General features: G+C 35.5%; 2 protein-coding genes across 4 annotated transcripts in view; one reads left to right on the top strand and one right to left on the bottom strand.

Annotated features, from left to right (window-relative positions):
* The window catches only part of TRIM23 (tripartite motif containing 23), a 34,812-nt gene extending 23,819 nt beyond the window's left edge, over window positions 1-10,993 (top strand). Inside the window, exons 8-12 of one of the 2 annotated variants that reach the window (XM_054487513.2) lie at window positions 3,501-3,630; window positions 4,163-4,273; window positions 6,050-6,174; window positions 8,736-8,841; window positions 9,188-9,394. In XM_054487513.2, coding sequence (XP_054343488.1) covers window positions 3,501-3,630; window positions 4,163-4,273; window positions 6,050-6,174; window positions 8,736-8,841; window positions 9,188-9,246 — 531 coding nt within the window. In that variant the 3' untranslated portion in view covers window positions 9,247-9,394. Of the gene's footprint in view, window positions 1-3,500; window positions 3,631-4,162; window positions 4,274-6,049; window positions 6,175-8,735 lie in introns of both variants that reach the window. The other variant, XM_054487512.2, reaches the window with a different exon arrangement.
* Window positions 10,994-13,149: 2,156 nt separating this feature from the next.
* The window catches only part of PPWD1 (peptidylprolyl isomerase domain and WD repeat containing 1), a 28,377-nt gene continuing 15,416 nt past the window's right edge, over window positions 13,150-26,110 (bottom strand). For both annotated transcript variants that reach the window (XM_054487510.1, XM_054487511.1), the window contains 6 exons: window positions 23,568-23,758; window positions 21,097-21,286; window positions 17,477-17,658; window positions 15,579-15,660; window positions 14,520-14,702; window positions 13,150-13,446 (listed from right to left, as the gene is read on the bottom strand). In XM_054487510.1, coding sequence (XP_054343485.1) covers window positions 13,303-13,446; window positions 14,520-14,702; window positions 15,579-15,660; window positions 17,477-17,658; window positions 21,097-21,286; window positions 23,568-23,758 — 972 coding nt within the window. In that variant the 3' untranslated portion in view covers window positions 13,150-13,302. The remainder of the gene's footprint in view (window positions 13,447-14,519; window positions 14,703-15,578; window positions 15,661-17,476; window positions 17,659-21,096; window positions 21,287-23,567; window positions 23,759-26,110) is intronic.

The raw sequence follows: 26,110 nt of genomic DNA, 5'->3' as shown, positions 1-26,110 counted from the left end.
TGATTTTGTCATTTTATGCACAAAAATTGTAAATTTGATGTAGTCTATTTTTGCTTTTTTTTTTTTTTTTTTTTTAACTGTGCTTTTGGTGTATCCATGAAGTCACTCTCAAATGCAATGTCATGAGGCTTTTCCTCTGTTTTTTCTTCTAGGAGTTTTATGGTTTGGGGTCTTAAGTTTATGGCCATTTTGAGTTAATTTTTGTAGGTGGTGTAAGATACACAACATCCTTTTGCATGTAGATATCCAGTTTCCCCAGCATCATTTATTGAAGAGACTGTCTTTTCATTGAGTGGTCCTGGCACCCTTGTTGAAGATCATGTGACTCTATTCCTGAGGGTTTATTTCTGGGCTCTCTCTTCTATTCTGTTGGTTTGTATGTCTCATCTTTATGCCAGTACCACATAGTTTTCATTATTGTAGCTGATATGGCTTGGGTCTATGTTCCTGCCCAAATCTCATGTCCAGTTGTAATCCCCAATGTTGAAATGGGGCCCTGGTTGGAGGTGACTGGATCATGGGGGCAGTTTCTCATCAATGGTTTAGTATCATCCCCCTTGGTACTGTCTTTGCCATAATAGGTGAGTTCTCATGAGATCTGGTCTTTTAAAAGTGTGTGGCACCTCCCCCATCCTCTCTCTTGCTCCTGCTCCTGCCATGTGAAATGCCTCACTCCCTCTTTGCTTTCCACCATGATTGTAAGTTTCCTGAGGCTTTCCCTGAAGCCAAGCTGATGCCAGCATCATGCTTCCTGTACAGCCTGTGGAACTGTGAGCCAATTAAACTTTTCTTTATAAATTACCCAGTTTCAGGTATTTCTTTATAGCAGTGCAAAAATAGAACAATACATTAGCTTTGTAATATATTTTGAAGTAAGGAAGTGTGAGTCCTCCAACTTTTTTCTTTTTCAAAATTGTTTTGGCTATTCAGGGTCACTTGAGCTTCCTTATAAATTTTAGCTTAATTTTTTCTGTCTCCACAAAAAACATGATTGGGATTTTGATAGGGATTGCATTGAATCTATATAAATTATCTGGGCTATTATTCACATCTTAATATTATGTCTTTCATTCCATGGACATGGAATGTCTATTTATGTCTTAATTTATTTTAGCAATATTTGTAGTTTTTAGTGTACAAGTCTTTCACCATCTTGGTTAGGTGTATGCTTACATATTAGGTTGGTGCAAAAGTAATAGTGGTTTTTGCCATTAAAAGTACTGGCAAAAGCCGCAGTTACTTTTGCACCAACATAGTATCTTAAGTCTTTCACCATCTTGGTTCAGTTTATTCCTAAGTATCTTAAACTTTTTTTTCTGTACATGTTCAGAGAAACTTCTTTAGTCATGAACTATAAAAATGATCCCTGAAAGTATAATTTTGATGCTATTGTAGGTAGAATTGTTTCCTTAATTTCCTTTTGGGATTTTTATCGTTAATGTATAGAAATGCAACTGATTTTCATGTTGATTTTATATCCTGAAACTTTGTTGACTTTATTCTTTCTAATAGGTTTTTTTGTGTGGACTCTTCAGGGTTTTCTACATACAAGATCATGTCATCTGTGAAGAGATATAATTTTACATCTTCCTTTACAATTTGGTTGTCTTTTATTATTTTTCTTGCCTAATTGCTCTGTGGGCATCTTGTTCTTTATCTTAGAGAAAAAGCTTTCGGTTTTTTGAGTATGATGTTAGCTGTGGGCATTTCATACATAGTGTATGTTAACTGAGGCAGTTTCCTGCTATTCCTAGTTTGTTGAATGTTTTTATTATGAAATGCTTTTTCTGCAACTATTGAGATGATTATGTGCTTTTTTTCTCTCATTCTGTATATTACGCTGGTTGATGATGAATAATTCTTGCCTTCCAGGTATAAAGCCCATTTGGTCGTGGTGTACAATCCCTTTAATGTGTGTGTGTGTGTTTTTTTTTTTTTTTTTTGAGGCGGAGTTTCACTCTTGTTGCCCAGGCTGGAGTGCAGTGGCGCGATCTTGGCTCACTGCAATCTCCACCTTCCGGGTTCAAGCGATTCTTCTGCCTCAGCCTCCTTGTAGCTGAGATTACAGGCATGCGCCACCATGCCTGGGTAATTTTGTATTTTTAGTAGAGACGGGGTTTCTCTATGTTGGTCAGGCTGGTCTTGAACTCCCGACCTCAGGTGATCCACCCCCGCCCCTCGGCCTCCCGAAGTGCTGGGATTACAGGCATGAGCCACTGCGCCCGGCCTAATGTGTTGTTGAATTCAGTTTGCTAGTATTTTGTAGTTTCCTCCTGGTTGTACCTCATCCTCATTATGTCGGATATGGGGAAGGGCAGGGATGAGTGCACAGAATGCCCCGAATTTTATTACCCCTTTCACTGGAATGCCTTCTTGGTTTTATGGCCTGAGTGCTGTAGTTTCTTAACTGTTCTCTAGAGTTGTCACAGAAGTAGTTCTGTTCCATATATTGTTTTATTTCTGAGATGTATAACTGGACTTAAGTATAGATTTGGAGCCATAATATACATGGTAATTAAAGCTCATGAAGAGAATGAAAATATGTAGAATGAGGAGGCCTCATATAGACCCTCAAGAATACCAACATTTAAGAGCTGGATTAAAGAAAAATTAGAAGGAACATCCAAAAATGGGATAAAACCAAACCAGGAAAAGTTTGTATCATAAAATCCAAGCAAAGAGTGCTCAAAGGAGTAAGCAAAAATAACACATATATTTTGGGAACTGTTGTAGGGACTTTTATATGTATTCTTAAAAATTAATCCTTTCAAGAATCCTATGTAAATTTTGTACTATTTTAATCCTCCTCTTATGAGATGAAAGAAGCAGAGAAATCGTGCAGCTAGTAATATATAAAAATGTTCATTATAGCATTATTTATAATATCATAAAATCAGAAATTACCTAAAATCTATCAGTTGGGGGTTTAAATTGTGGTTTATGAAATGTAAAGAAGCCATTAAAAGAAAAAGGTTGGTCAATATGTATTGAAAGGATTCCATAATATACTGTTGAGTGAAACATATTAGTTTCAATGTGTGGGTAATACTTTTTTAAAAAAAATTTGTTTTGTTTGTGTATGTTGGCCAGTATGTGCATGGGAAAGTGTCCGGAGGGATATACATCAGATTCATAGTAGAAATTTCTGGGAATTGAGCAGCACTTTTTCATTTTAATTAATTTAGCCTTATTGTGAGTTTTTTAGTATAGCATAAAAACATGTTTAAGATTTAGAGGATTCATTTGAGTTAGAAAATCTGAGAAAATTAAGTGGGTATGTATATTCTGTTATACAAAGATAAAGTGGTCAGTTTTACTAAGGCAAGATTTAGCCATGGGGAAGGAGTTCATGTTCTTGAGATCAGACTCAGGATTTTGAGGAATACAATTCAGATTGCAATGGTTGAGGAATGAATAGGAGATGTAGAAATAATAAAGGCGCTAAATGCTATTACTTTCTAACTGCATGTCAAACATATTTAAAAATATTTAAATTATAGGATAATCGAGTTCACATTGGACCAAAAATGGAAATTCGGGTCGTTACGTTAGGATTGGATGGTGCTGGGAAAACTACTATCTTGTTTAAGTTAAAACAGGATGAATTCATGCAGCCCATTCCAACAATTGGTAAGTATGAATATTGGTTTTTACCTTAAAGGACAGTTAATAGACAAACCCTAGCTTACAGCCGAGTTATTGGGGTCTTATTTGATACTGATCTGTCATGGTGGTGGGCTCTTTTCTGGCTCTAAGATATCCACATCTCAGAGAAAAAATGCAAGATTGTATGACTATGGGATTGAAATGTGGATGGGGATAAAAAGAAGAAACAGAGTATTGGTGGGACAGTTGGAAGGAATAGAGGATTGGTGATCCTGGCTGAGGGGGTGGGGTGGGGGGTAGTAGTGGAACAGAGCTGGAAGGTACATGGATCCCAAGGTCCTAAGGACCTTGGTGGAGGTTTAGAGGGCTAGGAGCTGTTACAGGTATACATTGTCCATGTAGGAGTAGGAATGGAGTTGATTAGGCTTCAGTAGATATTGCTGCATATAGATAATTGATAAGTCACAGTTATAAACTGGGGGTTGTCTGTGTTTGATGTGTCATTCATTGTAAATACAAATATAGTATAAAAGTAACTTTTTTTTTAAAAAAACAGGTTTTAATGTGGAAACTGTAGAATATAAAAATCTAAAATTCACTATTTGGGATGTAGGTGGAAAACACAAATTAAGACCATTGTGGAAACATTATTACCTCAATACTCAAGGTGAGAGTTAAAAATGACATTTGATTTTTCACATTTTTAGGATGACAGTTTTCAGTGTACTGATTTAACTAGCAAAGCTGATACTTACGATCAAGTCTTTGACTGTATACTTAAGTACCGGTGGCCAGTTTCTTATCTTGTAAAAAATGAAAGTAGAAAGATTAGGATATGTATTTAGTTTATTCCTGATATACCATTATTACAGAATAAAAACCATACGTAGCTTAGATACATAGTCAGTTAAGAGTACTCTTGCTTCTCTTAACAGAGAATGTATATTACCAGTATTATATGGGTGTGACTGCTGGTAGCGTAGTGGTATAGAGTTGAATTTATGTTGTATGATTCTGCTGAATTCAGTTAAACTCACCATTTATCCCATTATAATCTCACTATAGCCCCCACTCCCACATTTCTTTCACAAATAGTTATTACCTGCAGAAGAACTTACAGTAGCTTGCTTTTGACCAAACTGTATTATATCATATCTATACTCTACATAGGTTTTAGTCACATTTGGGTCTTATTCTACTCTTTTGCCTCATAGACCCCAACATAATGCTTACGCTCATGCCACTTATTCTGTATGTTATTCTGCTTTCCACCAAGATGAGAGACTGAATAATTATTTTTACTTTGGGATTTTTGATATTATTATGAGCCATAATTAATAGAAAAAAATGTATTTTTTTTCTGGAGACAGAATCTTGCTTTGTTGCCCAGGCAGGAGTACAGTGGCGTGATTGCATTTCACTGTCACCTCTGTCTCCTGGGCTCAAGCAATCTTCCCACCTTAGCTTCCCAAGTAGCTAGGACTAGGTGTATGCCACCACATTCAGCTAATTTTTTTTTTTTTTTTTTTTTTTTGAGATGGAGTCTTGCTCTGTCGCCCAGGCTGGAGTGCAGTGGTGCCATCTTGGCTCACTGCAAGCTCCGCCTCCCAGGTTCACACCATTCTCCTGCCTCAGCCTCCTGAGTAGCTGGGACTACAGGCACCCACCACCATGCCTGGCTAATTTTTTTGTATTTTTAGTAGAGATGGGGTTTCACCGTGTTAGCCAGGATGTTCTTGATTTCCTGACCTCGTGATCCGCCCGCCTCGGCCTCCCAAAGTGCTGGGATTAGAGGCGTGAGCCACCGTGCCTGGCCACATTCAGCTAATTTTTAATTTCTTTTTTTGTAGTGATAAGGTCTCAATATATTGCCCAGCGGTCTCGAACTCCTGGGCTCAAGTGATCCTCTCACTTCAGCCTCCCAAAGTGCTGGGATTATAGGTGTGAGCCACTGTGCCCTACAAAAATGAAATTTTGAATATGAGGAATGGTTGAAAGTCTGGAGATAGTTAACTTAGACATAATACTTTGGAGAGATAAAAATGGTGATGGTTTTTATCTTTTAGTCTTTTATTCAAAGACTAAATATTACAAAAGTAGTATTCGAAGAACAAGTAGCAACAGTAGGTAGAGGATCATGAGGCATATTTTGAAATTCGTTATGTAAAAAATGTTATTTGATATACAGACCAATTTGCATTTGATAGAGCAAGTGTTGTAAATCCTTTCCTAGATGGGGAAACTAAACCGGAGAAGTTATATAAACTACTTGAAATCATACCGTTAATTATTTGTAGGTGCCCCTGCCATAATAGGCACCCTCTGTGTGAAAATAATGATGGTAGACAAACTCTAACCATAACATAATAATGATATCATTAAATATTTGGTTCATTTACTGAACTTTAGCAAGTGACTATTTTTGTTTATTTTTTGGGGGTAGCTGTTGTGTTTGTTGTAGATAGCAGTCATAGAGACAGAATTAGTGAAGCACACAGCGAACTTGCAAAGTTGTTAACGGAAAAAGAACTCCGAGATGCTCTGCTCCTGATTTTTGCTAACAAACAGGTAATGCATTTTTATATTGGAATATTTATTTTAGCAGTTTTGTGCATGTCAAAAGGTTACTGGAAATATTTCAGAAGACAGTCAGTTCAGTAGATATTTATAAAGTTTCTTCTGTGTATTTTGAGTACAATCTATGTGAAAATGCTGTGCTGGGTACCTGGGAGTATACAAAATAGAAATAAGGTAGTTAATGCTCACCGGAAACTCCTGTGTATGCGTATGAACACATAAGTGAGATCTGAATACAAAGAAGACTGATAAGTAACTTCAGTAACACAGTGTTATGGGAATTAGGAAAGTAGTTCTAAATGTGGCATGTTGTAAGATTGTAAAATGTAGGATTTGAGTTGAAATTATGGATGAGGCTGAGTCAATATGTGAAAGGAAGAACATTATAGACAGAGAAGATAATAGCATGCATGTTTTTAGTTTAGGGAACATCAAGCAGATCTATATGTCAGGTCTAAGTAGAGGATGAAGAGAATTTAGAATAACAGACAAGGCCATGCTGTAAAGGTCTGACAGGGCTAGACTGAGAAATTTAGGTTTTATTCTATGAGCAAAGAGGAGTCATCAAAATGTTGGATTAGTGGGTAATAAGATCATATCAGTGTTTCAATACTGTAATTCTGGGGGTAGAATGAATCAGGGCAAAGGACTGGAGACAGGGAGATGCAGTAAATTGCTTAAATAATTCAAGTGAGTATTAATAGAGGAATAGAAAGGCGGAGGCAGATGGAAAAGACTTTGAGGCAGAACTGGTGACTGAATGGGGAGGATGAAGGACTGGGAGTAGCTGAAGATTCCTAGACCTTGAGCCTTTCTAGGAGGATGAGATGCTTTTAAGTAGAGGTAGAAGGAGAGTAGAAGTGGAGCAGAGGAGATGTCATGGGAGGGGAAGAGTAGGATGAAGAATAAAGAATTTTCCCCTTAATAAAAAAGGCAAACTATTAAGAACTGGTATATTTAAGACATGCAAATAAGTCAGTGAAATACCGTTTTCTGCTCATCAGATAGTTAAAGATGAAAGTGTTTTATAATCCTCAGACTTATATACAACTGTTACTATTATTATTATTATTTTGAGACTGAGTCTTGCTCTGTCACCAGGCTGGAGTGCAGCGGCACAATCTCTGCTCACTGCAACCTCCCCCTCCTAGGTTCAAGCGATTCTCCTGCCTCAGCCTCCCAAGTAGCTGGGATTACAGGTGCTTGCTACCACACCCGGCTAACTTTTGTATTTTTAGTAGATTCGGGGTTTCATCGTATTGGTCAGGCTGGTCTCAAACTCCTGACCTCAAGTGATCTGCCCGCCTCATCCTCCCAAAGTGCTGGGATTACAGGTGTGAGCCACTGCGCCTGGTCAACACTGTTCGTGGGTTATTAAACTGAGACATTTTCTTGGAGGACAATTTGGCAATACTCATCAAAGTCCTTTACCCTGCAATTCTACCTTTATATATCTGGTAGACAGATAATCCAAAGGTTATCCTACAGATAATTTTGCAAATATACATAAATGTATATCAACTTATTTTTGTGTATGTATGTTTATGTATGTGTATATATATGGATTTATAATAGCACATAAGCACAAAACTTCAATCTGAACATTCAGTATAGGACTGGTTAAATTATGTTGCAGCCACACAATGGAAGGGAATTCTGATATTAAAAATAATGCAGACCATCTGTGCTGATAATGGAAAGATACTCATCTTCAACATGTTTATGTAAAAAACAAACAGAAAACCCTGCAAGTTATAGAAAGTCTAAACTATGTTCCTGTTTGTGTCTCTGCGTGAGTGTGCATGGAAATTTTCTGGAAAAATATGTTGTAACTGGTGGTTGCTCCTGGGAAGTTGGGGCAATGGGTGTTCAGAGTGGGAATGTAGTGAACTCTTCAATATATAACCCTATATATAAACCATTTATTAAGGTTTCTATGTGTTAATTTTTTTTTTTTAAGTTGATACCTTACACTTGGGCAGGCCAGGCGCGGTGGCTCATGCCTGTAATCCTTGCATTTTGGGAAGCTGAGGTTGGTGGATCACTTGAGGTCAGGAGTTCAAGACCAACCTGACTAACATGGTGAAACCTCGTCTCTACTAAAAATACAAAAAAATTAACCGGGCATGGTAGCACATGCCTATAATCCCAGCTACTTGGGAGGGCAAAGCAGGAGAATCGCTTGAACCAGGAGGCAGAAGTTGCAGTGAGCCAAGATCATGTCACTGCACTCCAGCCTGGGTGACAGAGTGAGACTCTGTCTCAAAAGATAAAAAAATTACTTAGGCAGTATGTTTCCATTTAGGTTGCAAGGCCTTTATTGATTTCATTATTAAGCTAGCCTTATAAAATATATACATATACACATATAAATTATTAAACCAAACTAATTTTTTCTATTATTAATCTCAGAATAATTACTGAAAGATGAATCTAGGTTTTTTGTTTAGGCTTCTGTTAGAACACTGTCAACAAATTTCTCTATAAATAGTGATAATTAGAAAAATTATAATTTGGATGGACTGATAAAAAAATGTGTATTTATCTTTCAGGATGTTGCTGGAGCACTGTCAGTAGAAGAAATCACTGAACTACTCAGTCTCCATAAATTATGCTGTGGCCGTAGCTGGTATATTCAGGGCTGTGATGCTCGAAGTGGTATGGGACTGTATGAAGGGTTGGACTGGCTCTCACGGCAACTTGTAGCTGCTGGAGTACTGGATGTTGCTTGATTTTAAAGGCAGCAGTTGTTTGAAGTTTTGTGGTTAAAAGTAACTTTGCACATAATATGTTTTAAGAAATTATACATCTCAAAAGATGGTAATTTAGGATATATATATATATATACATATATATATATAAAGGAATCTTGGATTGGGAATTCAGTACATTGCTTTAAAAAAAATTTGTGGCAGAATTAAATTTCTAATTGAGCAGATTAGATTGAATTAAGTAGAAATTTATTGAATATACATTCTTTTAAAAAGTATATTTGTTATTTAAGTTTTTCGGATAACATGTGACCAATATACTGGGAAAGAGGTAGCCACAGAGAAAGGGTAAGTGAAGGTTTATTCTTTCAGTGAAAAAAGAATAGCCAGTTGAGTGCCTAATGAGACCTCTGTGTGAAGCAAGTGAAGTATAGCTGCTTCTTTTAACCTGCCTTTTCACTGAATGTTGGCAGCATTTAGTAGTAGAAATGACAGTTGCTTAATAGAATCTAAACTACATCTTTGGATAATAGGATTATTTTATGTTCAGAGTTAACAGAACACCTTTAATGCTAAGAACTATAAGGTATAGAAAATTAGTATTTCATATAGTGTTTTATTAACTTTCTCCTACAGCATTTTGTATAAAACACAATGAGACAGAGTGAAATGTTACTTAATTAGGCTTGTCAGGTTAGTAATAAACTGAACAGTAATAAAACTGTGAAAGTAATTGGATCTGCATTTATGAAAGACACATTTCCAGGACTGAACCTAGGTCAGAGCTCTAAATTGGTCCTTCTATTTTTCAACATATTTAAAGTAATATTTCTTTCTAATATAATATTGCATCCTTTGTGGGAATGACTATAGGTAAAATGTAGTAAGTTACACAGAACCAGGGTTGGCTTTATGTAAAAGCTGGTGACCTAAATAGAAAACGAACTTCAATAGAAGTTGTTAGTACAGTGGCGAATGCTTATTACTTACTTCAAACTGTTTCCCAAAATAAGTGCATTTATTTTGACAATAAAACTTAAGGCTCTTCATGAGAAGGCCTTGAAAAGTTACTCTAGAGGAAAAATGTCTAAAGAAAAAAAATTCAAAAAGTTTACATTAATTATTCAGTGTTGTGAGTAAATAAAAATGTGTGCTCTTTACTGTTTTTCATTTTTAAAGGATACTCTCTTATTATGGAAGCACGATTTATTTAAATAGGTACATTGAGACTTTGTTTTTTTTTAATGTTCTGATACATTAGGATGAAGTTAAATCTTAAATCTTATTATTGAATTGTTATAAGGACAGTGATGTCTGGTAACAAGATGTGACTTTTCAGTGGCACTGTTGTGGTTCATTCTTTTCAAATCTATTTTTGTTTAAAAACAATACAACTTTTAGAAAACAAAGCATTAAAAAAAAGCCTATCAGTGTTATGGGCAGTATGTAAATAAGTAAATGTAATATTTCATCCTTTATTTTTCAGGTAAAAGGTCATGCTGTTACAAGTGTAGTTTGTGTGCATAAATAATACTTCAAATTAAATTATTTAATATTTGACTGATTTCAATAACTGAAAAATAAAAAAGGTGTTGTATTGCTTGTGAGAACTTGAACTGTTTACTAGTTAATTGAAGAAAAAAAAGTGTAACACTAAGGTGAACTTGCTTCCCTTTTCACTAATTTTGCTAAACTTTGTAATGCACATTCTTAGCATATAACTGAACACAATTTAAAAATTGTGCCTGATTATAATGTATATATAATGGTAGGTGTTTGTGTGTGATTGATTTTTAAAGAAATATTTTTCTCAAGCTTCTATTACTATTTGTGGTTGTATTATTTCACTAATCATTAGTTAAGACTGTGCTAGTCTTCCCTGCGAAACTAAGAAGAGAGCTTTTTCATATACAGTATATTAGAATTTTCCTAGTAGCTGAATTTCTGTATTACGTCTAAATATTACTGTATGTTATATAAAGCAGGTATGTCAAGTGTATAGCCGTAGTCTATAATTCAGGAATGCTTTATAACCATCAGAAGCCATTATTTGCACTACATATATGATAAGTACAGACAGCAATAAAATGTTAAGATCATTTTTAAGAAGTCCCATCATTATTCTTGAAAGTCTCTTTCTTGAACCATCTACCTAATATTATTGCTAGTCGTAACCAATTTAAGAAGTCATTATTTGTGCTGTGGTTAGGAGAGAAAATAAAACAAAATGGGTATGGGTTGACATGCCTGTCAAATTTGAGATGTAGTTTATTTGATACAGCAAAATTTTAGAAATAACGTTTTGAATTTGCAACATAGGCCACATTTACTCATGAGAACAGATATTAAACTTGATCTTAACTACACCTGATCTTAGCCAAAAGGCCGAGAAGTGATGTGCAGGCCACATTTAAATAAGTAATATAACCATAGTGTTTTGAAGGCGGAGCTAAAGTTTTACATTGAACAAAGTGAAACTTTGTTAACTGCCTTTTAAATTTTAAATGTAAACTTGTTTCATAAGAAAACATAGTATTTTAAATGACCATTTTAGAAAATGGCTTGCAAAACTTAGCGGTAACTCATGAACTAATACTGCTAAGAGAAAGGCTTTTTATGTAACACTGGGATACTTCTCAATTGGCAAAGTGGTAACAAAGAAGAAGATAGCTGTATTCTTCCCTAAAAGAATAAAGGATGAAAAGGACTAATGAATAAGAATGAAATTATATCCTGATAACTTAAAACATGCTTTTAAAAAGACATGGGCAATGTATGTTTTTAGGTCTGCCGATTAAGTTTTTGATATTAATCAAAAAATTCCTTAGTCAAATATGGTTTTCACTCAAAGCAAAATAGTTGTATTTGTTGGGGAATGAGGCATCATCACCACTTGGTGGCAATATTACCAAAAATTTAGATTAAATTTTTAGGAATGAATAAAGCTAGGTAGGTAAGACTAAACAACTAAAATTAGAAACAGTAAATGTCACATTGAAAAGTCATTTTCATGTCCAACTTTAAATTCTACTTTTAAAAAGGAGCATACATTACAGGAGCACAATCTGGCATAATCTCCTATCTCACAACTTTGTAGCACGAAATAAATAAAGGAAAGAATCCTGTTGATCAATAGAAGGAAAAGTTTAAGCCGATTTAAGACTTAAGAATATAAATTCCCTACACAGGTCTGTTGAGAATGTTCTTCCTTAAGTTTCTGAAAGAGTCTTTCTGGAAACGAAGCAGTGAGTCTTAATAGTTATGAAGTAAGTTATAAGTGTAAGTGAAGAAGATCAATCAATATAAGAATTTGTGCTCATATTGTTTTACTGCTCCAATTTCTACTAATCTCTCCATTGTTAGATACCAAAATTTTTATGTATACTTCTTAATGGTATATTTTCTAAAGATATACTATAACTTGAGGACAGAAAAAATTGTTTACCTATGTTAGAAAAATAATCTGAAAGAGTAAATCAACCTGCATATAATAAACCAAGGACTCAGGTATTCACTTATTCTGAATCTTTCATTTGAAAGAATATTTCATAATTATTAAGCAATATAACACTTTGACCAAAGTGACTTCCTGTTTATTGAGGCTTTACTTACCACTACTTACTAAACAATTATCAAAAGACTAAAATATTTGGCATTGAAACCTTGTAAAACAAAGGAAAGGACACATAATATCAGATCCTAGTATTTTTTTCTTGAGGGATCTGCACTCCTCTAAACATAAGGGCGGAGTATCTGGCATGTATTCAAAAAATAAAGCACAGTTGTGTACCACTGTCATTATTTAATAGAGTTGTCATTGCACGGGATACCTTCTAAGACCTCCAGTGGATGCCTGAAACTTCAGATGATACTAAACCCCATATATATTGTTTTTTCATATATATATATATATATATATATATATATATGATAAAGTTTAATTTATAAATTAGGCACAGTAAGAGATTAACAACAATAAAATAGAACAACTATAGCAGTATACTGTAATAAAAGTTAGTGAATGTGGTCTTGCTGTCTGAAAATATCTCACTGTATTGTACTCACCTATTTTTGGATCATGGTGGACAGTAGAAAGAAAACCATGGGAAAGAGGGTGGAGGAGAGTACCGTAATTATTTAATATTTAATTTGAGGCTCATTAGAAATTACCTATAATGAGTGCTGTTTCCCTGAGTTTAGTCCATCTCAATTTATCACCTCCCAGGATTAGAAATATTGCGAGAAAAGTCAAAGGTAATTTTTAAAAAATAGCCTTTAATAAAAAATACAAAAATACTGTATCTTTGAAACATGATCTGTATATTCAGCAAGTCCTAAGCTTCCTAATGTAAAATAATCTGTTTAATATTGTATTTTTATTTGCAAGTACATTAAAACAAATCTTATTTTACTTGACAGTAATATTTATGATGCTGACATCCTCATAGGGCTTATCTGTTTTGGGATTGACTTTGACGTTGGAGATCCTCTGTACAACTTCCATTCCTTTAGTCACTCGTCCAAATACTGTATGCTTATTATCAAGCCAAGGCTGTGTTGGAGGACAAATGGAAAATCTTGGTAAACCCCAATTTCTTTAAATTATATCCTCCAGTTGAGCAAATTAAAGAGAATTTAAGTTTACACTCCCCTTTAGCATATATTTAAAAAGAAGTACAATAATTTCTTAGCAATAAAAATGTAGCAGCTTTTAAAAGTTATTTCCAGTGTATTAAAAAAAAATAGAAGCATAGTATAATGTTTAATTAAATATCTGCATCTTTCAGACCAAAGGGAACTGGAAGATCTTCCCTAAAGGTAAGTTACTTCACATGGCTTACAGAATTGTGGCTAAGGCTTTAAAAGGTCTCTGGAGGACTCTTACCTGAACAGTTTATTCAGAGGCAATTTGAAATAGTTTATGCAGCACATACTTTGGCATTAGACAGGTGGGAGTTCAAATGCTAGCTTGGCTACCTGACCTTTTGGCAAGTTAATCATGTCTCACTGTTTCTTCATCTATTATTGAAAACTGGGGATACTGATAGTAGAAGTACTGTGAATACTACATAAAACTATGTGCCTGGCAGATGGTAGTTACATTTTTCCCTTCTTCGTCACTTAGTGCTTAATTCCAAAACAAAAAGTAGGTAATTTTTATAATTTTATGTTATGGCATAGCAATAGAGCTAGGTTACCTTACACTGTATTTCATCAAATCTAATGTATTCTGATTTCAGAGATACTAAAATGTGGGGGAAATTGTCTCAAAATTGTGAATTCATATACTCTAATCTTTGTATTCTAAAGATGAGGAAATAGGCTCACAGAAGAGAAATAATTTATTTTAGGTTACATCATCAGTAGAGGCAGAGTTGAGATTGAAACTCAAAGTATCTTGAATTGCAGTCCATTATATTTCTTACTACAGTGGAAGTATTGTTTTACCAATTCTAAACTGATTAGTCACATAATTTTATATTCTTGATCATTTTCATATTTGTATTCTGGTAGATGATATAAATAATGCAGAAAATACAGAATAATGCAGCTCTTCTACTGAGTTCACTCTCTTACATCATAACCTATCAATCTGTAGTTTATAAACAATGATATTGTACTTACTGTTGGTACTACTGTTATGAAAAACTGGGATCCATTAGTATTTGATCCTGCGTTAGCCATGCTGAGTGTGTACGGCCTGTCATGTCGTAATGTTGAATGAAATTCATCTTCAAATTCTCCTCCCCATATGCTTTCTCCTCCCATACCAGTACCTGTTGGATCTCCTGTCTGAATCATGAAGCCCTTAACAGAAAGTACACAAAAACATTACACTGTCGTTTTCTATATATGTACGAGTTGAAGTTTTATTTCTGCCAAGAGTGCTTTGTATTCAGTGTAATATTAACTGTCACTATAAAGTGATTTGATTAAACCCTCACACTTAAATTTGGATGGTGTATTTCCATTGCTCAACCACCACCTTGATTGAAACATAAATGCAAAGGTCATCTTCTCATTTATAGACATGTTCTATCTTTCCCAATAACCTAGATAAAGCCAGTTAATACTATAAATTTGAGGATCTGTATGTTATGTTTTATATAATTGCCCTCCTCTTCTCCCTCTCCCTTTCCCCAAATACTGTGGATTTCCTGGAAAGCCTTTTCGCTAATTCCTTTAGGACTCTGAGATCTGACTTTTCATCCTGCCATTTCTGACCTGCCAGAAACCAAGCACTGTATCAGTGCCCCATCCACTTTATGGAAAGCTGCTCAACAAAATCCAGGGGCTGAGTTCTCTCTCCTCCTCTGGTATATTACAGGTTCTCACAGATCAGATGGCACTGTGGCTCCTCTATGATTGAAAAATCATATCTTCTAGATCTAGACCCTATCTAGCCACTACAAACAGGTTACCTAGGTTACTGATGTTATCTTACCCTTTACTTTAGCTGCGGACAAAACACTGCTTCAGTGTTTCTAATCATGCCACTATTCCTGTTGATTCTAGATGTTGATATTTATGACCATCCACTCCTTCTTTGGCTTCCATAGTATATTTTTCCTGTTCCTTTCCACTAAACTGATAAATGTGAGAGAAGAAGATTCCTTGCACTTAAATCTCTTGCTATGTAATAATACAGTATTTCTTAAATCACATGAAATTTGTGTAACTTACCTTAATTATACGGTGAAATGTATGCCCATTATAATAACCATTTCTGCTGTGAACACAGAAGTTTTCCACTGTCTTAGGGCACCTATTAAGACATACATTACAAATATGAAATCTATTCAGAGCATCTTAAAACAGTTTTCTTTGCAGTTCTGCTTCCTAATGATGTTTCCTTTCCATGTCTTCTGAATGTTTCAGAAGGACAGTTTTTTTTTTCATAATCTCTAATCTCAGGAGAAGCATGGAGGGTCATGTAAGTATTATATTCTTATTGTTTAACTTAGTTATCTTTAGAACATGACTGCTTAACTAATATTTGAGTTTGACAGTATTAAAATTTCAAGGTCATTTAGCAGTCAAAAAAAATACAGCCACAGCACCTTAAAAATATGTTTTTTTCTTAAGAGACAAGGTCTTACTATATTGCCTAGGCTGATCTTGACCTCCTGGACTCAAGAGATCCTCCTGCCTCAGCCTCCTAAAGTGCTGGGATTACAGGCCTGAGCCACTGCACCTGGCCCAATATCTTAAGTTAGTTTACTCCATATAGTATTATAGGTCTGCATGTAAGTAGTATAGGTTAAGTTCCTGGGAAAGGTCATTTTCTTACAAAAGCATTGTTATGCTACAGCGACATACTCTTGGCCAAAACCTTAATCATAGAAATGACATCTAAATTTATTCAACTTTAAATGACGATCACACTCAGAGTACGAAGCTTATCACACTCAGAGTACGAAGCTTTCTCAATAATATTAACTGATAATTATGCAATTATTTCATATGGTCCATTACCATGTAATACTTCTAAGAGCTGGAAATGGACGAACCAAGAGAATCTTGTACCCAAGTACATCAGCAAACAAGGCCGAAGAGTACATGGGTTTTGAGCACTTAAAGTGAGACTGTCCAAGAGTCTAGAACTGCCTAGTTATTTGTTGAGTACCAAGATATGGTATAAAACATTCATATTCAAAATATTAATAAATAAGAACTTTTAAGTAAAAGTGTTGTAAAAGATGTCATTTTTTGGGTCAAGAATGGCCAGAGATACTCTATTGTATTTGACATTGTATGTTAATTTTACAGTCTTTTAAACTGTCCAGAAAACTGTTCACCTTTTTTTCAATTGAAGCCCTTATGGTTTTGTTGTAATTGGTTTTTGTAGAAACAGGGTCTCACTCTGTTGCCCAGGTTGGAGTGCAGTGGTGTGACCATAGCTAACTGCAGCCTCAAACTCCTAGGCTCAAGACATCTTTTGACCTCAGCCTCTAGCATAGCCAGGAATACAGGTGCATGCCACCATGCCCAGCTAATTAAAAAAATTTTTTTTTAAGAGATAGGGTCTTGCCGTGTTGCTCGGGCTAGTCTCAAACTGCTGGCCTCCACTGATCTTCCTGTCTTAACCTCCTGAATAGCTGGGATTACAAGTGCGTGCCACTGCACCCAGCTTGTAGTTCACTTTTAAAACACAGAGCTACGAAACTATAAAGAGATAGTATGTATCTAGCAACTGTTGGTAAGGAAACATAATTATCTTTCTCTTAAGGATTTGCTTTGAGAGGAAAGCAAAGCAATCCACAAAACCTAGAGTTCAGGTGTGTTCTTAACAGTAACAGTGATATACATTTGTGTATCACTTTACAGTTTACACTCAGCACTTTCTTAGCCAATACATTTTGTCCTCGTAATGAACCTATAAAGTATATATGTATAAAAATTTCCCATTTTCTACCATAACACTTATCAGAAAGCTCAGGAATAGATGTTTTTTTTTATCAAACATTTCTTCAAAATTCCTTAAGTCAACGTAACGGGAATTTTAAGTTGCATAGTTTCTTCAGATATACACATTTACATTCTTAATTACATAAGCCAATAAAAACAGTTGTTATACATACTCAACAGGAAAAAGTTTGGTGTGAATGTCTCCCATGCTGGTGTGGATAATGGCACTGTCCGAAACTCGTTTAGGTCCTTCAGCTTGAGTAGCTGCCATGACTTCTTCTTTAGAAGGTTTCTCATTAAAAACATCTCGATCAGAATCTGCACTTTTCGTATCTTCTGGTTCTCGTTTGGTAAACTCAAGGAAGAAAGTAAAAAGTGAGTCAACGAATTGAAGTTTTCATCTGGTAAAAATTTTATGAACAACAGAATTTCTAATGAAGTACTTAAGAAATGTAAGAATTCACATCAGAATCCTTATTTCAGAAATCACTTCCCATCACAGGATGTGTCAGGCAATTAAATTATTTTTACATTGCCTAATATGAAAAGGATCCACATAACATACTGAACACATTGATTTCAAATGGAATTTAATTTCTTTGGTTAGAAATTTTCTTGGGCAAACATTTAACAAGAATAATTGTTTCATCTGTGGTAGCTCTCAACTTATGCCTTCTACTAAGGCCTAACGTGCCACCTGTTTGTTGCTCACTTCATTATTTAGATTGTTTGGATTTGAATTCCAGTTCTGTGACTTTGGGGATGTGAATTCATTTCTTCTCTTCCCTCACTCATATATGATGATAACAGTACCTACCTTGCAATGAAGGTAGTTGTGAAGATTAAACGAATAGATATTAAGTCCTTGGAGAACAGTGCCTAATACATAGAGGGTATTATATACATATTAACAGTTGTTATTACTACTGTGAGCAGGACCCCATGCTAGGTAGAATAAGGATTCACAAAAACGAATCCGTAATGGATCCTTAATTTTTTTTCACAGTCCCACCTGACCTAGAATCTAACCCTGAAGCATAGGAGAAAGAATGCAAATTTTCAGTGAAGTTGTAGAAATCTCAGATCCTCGGGGTCTAGGAAGAATTGAGAAAAACCTTTCAATTGTTAAAACTCTGGACTTCTCAAGGCCTGTTTCTTTTACTTTAAGTAGAAATGTTCTCTCCTAAGCAACCTCTATCTCATGTAACTTAATTATGGGAACATAAAGCTAGTGCCTCCATCCCTATCTTGCCTAATGTCATTCCTTGATCTGCTTGGATAGATTCCAAATAAACAACCAAGTTAGGATGCTATCACCTTAACATCCTATTCTCCAGTTTTCAGAGGAATGGCATGTCTGTTGTACTATTTGTTTATATGAATTTTTTAAAGTCATGACTTAGCTGATATATGGATTTGTAAAATTATACTTTTATTTCATGATGTTGGATCTGAAAAATTATGATTTAGCTCATATACGGATTTGTAAAATTATACTTTTATTTCATGTTGGATCTGAAAAATGGGACACAAAATTCATATATATGCATACCATTTTAGTTTTGCTTAAGAATATGTACTAGTAAGACTCAAAGAAAATTCATAACAATGTTAGCTGTATAAAGCTACAGTGAATTACTTATTTTGTTTCTCTATTTTTTCAAACTTTATAATGAATATATATGCTTTAATCAACATACAAGTAAACTTGGAAAAGAAAAAATATAACAAAGTTTTTTGAATCAAGTGGATGGAAAATTAGTGTATGTGTTTTTGGTGTATATCAAGAAATATCCTTTTTTGCCTGTTTTTGTTTAGCAATAGGGTCTTGCTCTGTCACCCAGGCTGAAGTGCAGTGGTGTGATCATAGCTCACTGCAACCTTGAATTCCTTGGCTCAAGAGATCCTACCATGTCAGCTTCCAGCATGGCTGAGACCACATGTGCACACCACCATGCCTGGTTAGCTTCTTAAATTTTTTGTAGAGATGAGGTCTTGCTATGTTGCCCAGGCAGGTCTTGGTCCTGGGCTCAAATGATCTTCCTGCTTGCGCCCCTCCAAAGTGCTGGATTTACAGGGATAAGCCACCATTCCTGGCCAAGAATTATCTTTTATGGGTAATTTTTACTTCCTAACAAAGTTAAATAAAAGGTAAAAACGATTAATTTTTTTCCTTCATATACTAATAAATTTTTAGTAACAATTTTGAAAGTTGTAAATGAAATTCTCATCTTAAAAGAATTTACCCATTTAGATGGAAGGTTGGTTGGGGTAGGGAAACTGCTATTTCATACATTTATCAAATGCTATTAACCTTAATAGCATTACAACAGTTTACAATATTTTGGAGGAATGAATGAATATACTATAATGCTATAAGTCATTTCCTAACTTTCTGGATTTAACAGTGAAGACGACATAGTGCCTGTATTTATGGATTTTATCTTCAGAAGAGCACAGCGTCAGAGACAAAAAAAATAAACAAATTATTGATGTTCACACAAAAGGTGTGACACATCATATGACAGGGGAAGCATAAGAGAAACATAGCAGGCACATCTAACTCAGACTTGATGTTAAAAAGGGCTTCCAGGCTGGGTGCGGTGGCTCACACCTGTAATTCCAGCACTTTGGGAGGCTGAGTCAGGTGGATTACCTGAGGTCAAGAGTTCGAGACCAGCCTGGCCAACATGGTGAAACCGTGTCACTACTAAAAATACAAAAATTAGCGGGGTGTGGTGGCATGCACCTGTAATCCCAGCTACCCAGGAGACTGAGGCAGGCGAATTGCTGGAACCCAGGAGGCAGAGGCTGCAGTGAGCCAAGGTCGTGTCACTGCACTCTAGCCTGAGCAACAGAGCAAGACACCATCTCCAAAAAAAAGAGGGGCTTCCAAACTGAGACTTGAAGTATGAGTTAGGAGTTGGAGAGAGGTGTGTGGCTGGCAGAATGAAGAGCCTGTGCAAAGGCCCAGAGTTTAAAAAGCACACTCAACTACATGTGAACTTTCAGTATGGTTGGTGTAGCAAATGAACGAAAAATGAAGAAAGATAAAGCTACGGAAGTGAGGAGGGCCAGCCAGCATAGATAGCTGGGGCACCATTAAAGGGTATTAGGCAGAAAATAAGAGTCACGTTTGGGTCTTAAAAAGTTCTCTGATTCCACTGTGAAGGATAGAATGCAAGGGCATAGGTCTCTATACTTTTGATTTTCCTGCTTGGATGAACAAATAAAATTGTGCTCCTCCTTCATGGCACAGTAGTTTGATTTTAACTATCTCAGTCTTAGTTAATATGCAAAGTACTTTTAGTTCTCCAGAGGAAAAAAAAAATTCCACAGGAATATATAATTCCAAGGTAGCACCATTAAAATAAAAGTCAAAAGGTAAAAAAGGAAATGCATTTAGAGAAGGAAGCTGTGCTAATTTGGGGAAGATAAATTATATTCAAGAGTAAAGGCTGAAAAAATAAAAACACTATTTTAAAATTCCACAGTGAAACTATTTTAGATGTAATTATGACTATAACCACTAACTTTCTACTATCTAAAACAACACAAATAGTTGTGGAAGCGAGGTTGAAAAATTTTAAAACATTATAGAAAACAGTACAGAAATACTTAAAATCAACTCCTAACTTTAAAATTCTACAATATTAATGTAAGATGGTATTCTGGTTGTTTAGGAAGTCTGCTATTAGTGCCAACATTTTCTTCAGTTGAAGGTACAAACAAAGAAAAGTCAAACCAAACTGGAAGGAACATTACCGTCTAATTTCCTAGTACTTATACATACCATATAAAATCTATTCTTTTTGAACGATGTACAGACTACTGTTGGGTCAGCTTGAATATTCTGAAGAACAGGATTTTCAGAAGCTTTCATCTCTATAGTAGTTGCAGCACGATGCTTTTTGGCTATCCCCTGGAACAAAGCCAATTGCATCACTCTAATATTTTCTTGTTTGCCTAAAATCCGCACACACCTAAAAATATAACAATGTTTTATACAACAGAATCACCGAAGTTAATTCCAATTATGACAACTTTACAGATAAAAGCTGGGAATCAACTATCTTATCTATGTACAAAATAACTAGTGAAATATTTTTAAAAGTGTTTCTCTTGCCCCCCAAAAGGTATCAATTTAAACTGGTAGGCAGCTATAATTTTCAGGTTAAAAAAGAGAAATGAGGCCAGGCACGGTGGCTCACACCTATAATCCCAGCACTTTGGGAGGCCGAGGCAGGCAGATCACTTGAGGTCAGGAGTTTGAGACCAGCCTGGCCAATGTGGTGAAACCCCATCTCCATTAAAAATACAAGAAATTGGTCAAGCATGGTGGCAGGCACCTGTAATCCCAATTACTAGGGAGGCTGAGACACAAGAATCACTTGAACTCAAGAGGCAGAGGCTGTGAGCTGAGATCGTGCCACTGCTCTCCAGCCTGGGTGACAGAACAAGACTCCGTCTCAATAAAAAACAACAACAAAAATCCAATCAAGAGAATGAAAAGTCACAGACTAGGAGAACAGCTCATGAAGGACTGTTATCCAAAATATATAAAGAACTTTTTTTAAAAAAAAAGTATATATATATGTATATACATATATACATATATATATAAAGAACTCTTAAAACACAACAATAAGAACACAACCCAATTTAAAAATGTCCCAAGGACCTTCACATATACTTGATCAAAGAGATATACAGATGGTAACTAGCATATGAGAAGACACTCCACCTCATATGTTGCCAGGGAAATCCACACTAAAACAAGATACCACTACACATCTATTAAAATGGCCCAAATCTGGAACACTGACAATACCAAATGGTGGCACAGATGTGGAGTGACAGGAACACTCATTCACTGCTGGTGGGAATGCAAAAAGAGTACAGCCACTTCGAAAGGCAGTTTGGCTGTTTGTTAAAAAACTAAACATTCTGTTACCATATGATCCAGCAATTGTGCCCCTTGGTATTTACCAAAAGGAGCTGAAATGACTACACAAACACCTGTACACAGATGTTTATAGCAGCTTTTATACACAACTGCCAAAACTTGGAAGCAACCAAGATGTCTTTCAGTAGGTGAATAGATAAACTGCGGTACATCCAGACAATGTAGTATTATTCAGTGCTAAAAAGAAATGAGCTATCAAGCTGTGGAAAGGCATGGAAGAAACTTAAATGCATATTACCGAAAGAAGCCAATCTGGACAGACTACATACTATATGATTTTAGCTATATCACATTCTGGAAGAGGCAAAACTATGGAGATGGTGAAAAGATCAGTGGTTGAACAGTCAGAGCAGAGGATTTTGAAGGCAGTAAAACTACTCTATATGATAATATAATGGTGGATACATGCCATTATACATTTCTGCAAACCTATAGAATATACAACACCAAGGATGAACCCTAACGTAAACTATGGACTCTGGGTGATAATGATGTGTCAATGTGGGTTCATCAATGGTAACAAATGTACCACTCTGGTGGGGGATGTTGATAATGGGGAGGCTATGCATGTGTTGGCGCAGAGGGTATATGGGAAATCTCTGTATCTTCCTCTTAATTTTGCTGTGAACCTAAAACTGTTCAAAAAAGTAAGGTCTATTAAAAACAATCAATCATTTGTTTATACAGTTTTAACCTGTTCTTATTAAAATTCCATGTCTGTTAACTGTTCTGCAAAACTTCAAAGATTTTGTATTGCCAAGAACTACAAATATGTTTATACATGGAAATGTGCAGGACATTTTTTTCTCAAAATATTAAGTTCTGTTCATTTACATTCAGTCAGAGTATCTGATTGTAGCTACTTTGTACTAAGACCAAATGGACTGTTTTCACAAAAAAGGCTTACTGTGGTTTCATGCATTTTGACTTTTGATTTTATGTCTAGCTGGAAGTAATGCTGAATTCTGTGGTTAAAATCTTTGGCAACATTTAACATGAACCAGGCTAATTTAAATCAATAAGCAAAGACAGACAAACTTGTTAAAAAAAACACACAACTAGAAACTACGCATATCTTCTTTCCATTTCTTTTACAAACATGAGTGGAAACTTTCTACATAAGATTATAAACAACCAAGAGACCACAGAAAAATCCAGTCAAAACATTTGGTTAAGTTTAGACATTTGGGGCCATTCCACTTTTCTTGGAACAAACAATACTCCCACTGTTCCCATGATGGAGGAAATGGTCCCCCACAAACACATTTTTAAAAAACATACCTCATATTAAAGCTTACCGGTTTGTCTCTACATTTATAACTTTAATGCCCAGCATTGTTCCATACAGCACGAAGTGTCCAGTTTCATCAAAAACTATATTAATTAATCTTACAGCATCAACCTTCTCCAACTCACGTTCTACAGCCATTCGTCGGCCAAATTCCATGTCTGGTAACTGTTGCCTCATCTGTTGCAGTTCAGTAAACATCTAGGAAATAAACCATTTAGTGACAAAAACTCCATATACATATACCTATATCTATATCAACCCATCTATCTATATATGCAATGAGAATTTAAATAGAAGCAGAATACATATTAAGAGCCACTAACTGTTTGTACTTCTTAAGAGGGATTCTAAACAATATGAAATAGACATTAGTAAGTCCAATCACTAAAAAATAGTATTTCAGGCTGGGCTTGGTGGCTTATGCCTCTAATCCCAGCACTGTGGGAGGCCAAGGCAGGTGGATCACCTGAGGTCAGTTCAAGAACAGCCTGGCCAACATGGTGAAGCCCCGTCTCCACTAAAAACATAAAAACTTAGCCGGGCATGGTGATGCGTGCCTGTAATCCCAGCTACTCGGGAGGCTGGGGCAAGAGAATCGCTTGAACCTAGGAGGCAGACGCTGCAGTGAGCCGAAATTGCGCCATTGCACTCTGGCCTGGGGGACAGAGTGAGACTCCGTCTCAAAAAAAAAAAACCAAAAAACAATTGTATTTCAAAATGGTAACTGGTTCTTCTAACTTAAAACAAAACCCGGTTGGTTAATATAACTACTGCTTTCTGTACAGAATACATCTGCTGCCTTTTAAAAGGCACAGAGTAGCACTTTCCAATGAAATATAACACAAGCCACATATGTAATTTTAAAGTGTCTAGTAGTTACATTAAACAAAGTAAAAAGAAACAGGTGAATTTCATTTTAATGTTTGATTAAACTCAAAATATTCAGAATATCATCTCAACATTAACAATACAAAAAATTGAGATAACTTACATTCTTTTAAAAAAAATTAAGTCTTTGAAATCTTGTATTTTACACTTTCAGCATATCTCAGTTTGGACTAGCCATCTATCAAATGCTCAGTAGACACGTGGCTAGTGACTATTTATACTGGATAATGCAGCTATAGACTATGTGGCTAGTGACTATTTATACTGGATAATGCAGCTATAGACTATGAGGTCCTTGAGCAAGGTTACGTGCCTGACATAACAAGCACTCAATTTTTGCTGAATGAATTATCTCACTAATTTATAACAAATTCATGATATTTCAGAAAATGTTTCAAGTTATTCTGACACAGGGCAGTGAGATTACCATTAGGTACATGTGATTTAGTAGATATGACTATTTCTATGAGTGTCCTTTATAGTTTGGAAATTTGGTTGACTTTTCTTTTGATATTACACAAATTTCAAGATAGGCATCACATCTCAATAACTGTATTAACATATTATGAACCTTCCAAAAGATAATAACGATCTTTACATTGTTTTCTACACAATCAGGGCATCAAACCGTAGCATTCAAAAATAGCTCTCCATTGCAGATGAAAATAAGCCAGACTTCTGTCCCATCTAATTCTATCCTTATTTCATGCTTACATTAACCATAATCTTGTGTTTTCTGGATAAGGTTAGAACTATATACAAAACTCAAAAAATCAAAAGGAGGTATGTGTGTTAGGGTATAAGCACAAGGACAAGGTCTTACAGAACAGTTAAAAAGCCTAGTTGTTAGGTTTTCTTGTCTCTAGTCTCAAAGACAGAGAGACTGATACATATTACACTGCTTATTCATGTGCCAGGAATAGCCTAGGATGCTGGACTACACATTTTGCAGGGAAGGGCTAATGATCACTTCTGCTAGAGAGAAGACTCAGTTTTTAAGGCATAAGGTCTGTAGGTGGTCATCTCTCCCTATATAAGTATTCCATAAATGTTATCCAACCTGGTAAGTACCTGATCAGAATCTTTTTAGAGTGCTCTGGACTTCATAGCACGGCTTCTGTGATATTCAACTGCACGGCCATATATAGTGACCCTGGTTAATAAATACTAAAAGATAATTTACACCATCTCATTCAATTTCTTTTCTGTTAAACTAGGATTCTGATTGGTTAGAAACTACCCTCCTCCACTACCACCTCCTTGAGATTCCAGTCATTTACTAGTCACTAGCACTTTAAGTAATTTAACTGATGGTTGGCTTTTTTAGCAAACTCTCATTCTGAATCTCCACTTCTGTCTTAAGTTCTACTACTGACTTCTTGTCACCTCAGGCTAATCATTCAAGCAAATGTTGAAGACAACAATGAGCAAATAGAGTGGATTGAGCAGCTCAGAGTATGTGTGTTAAGAGATTTGTGTCCAGAGACTAGATTCTGAATATTTCTTTGCCTAAGGGATCTTGGAAGAGCTGCCAAGTTAATAGAGTTTTAAAATTATATTTAAATTGCAAGTCATATTTAGTTATCTGCCACCATTAAAGAAAGTATTACCGATAAATGTTTCTCCTTAAAAGCAGAGTGGAAAGCTATCTTCTTCCAACAA

This window comes from Pongo pygmaeus, chromosome 4 (genome assembly GCF_028885625.2).
Source record: "Pongo pygmaeus isolate AG05252 chromosome 4, NHGRI_mPonPyg2-v2.0_pri, whole genome shotgun sequence".
In the NCBI taxonomy this organism is placed as follows: Eukaryota; Metazoa; Chordata; class Mammalia; order Primates; family Hominidae; genus Pongo; species Pongo pygmaeus.
This window is presented reverse-complemented; position numbering and strand designations above follow the sequence as displayed.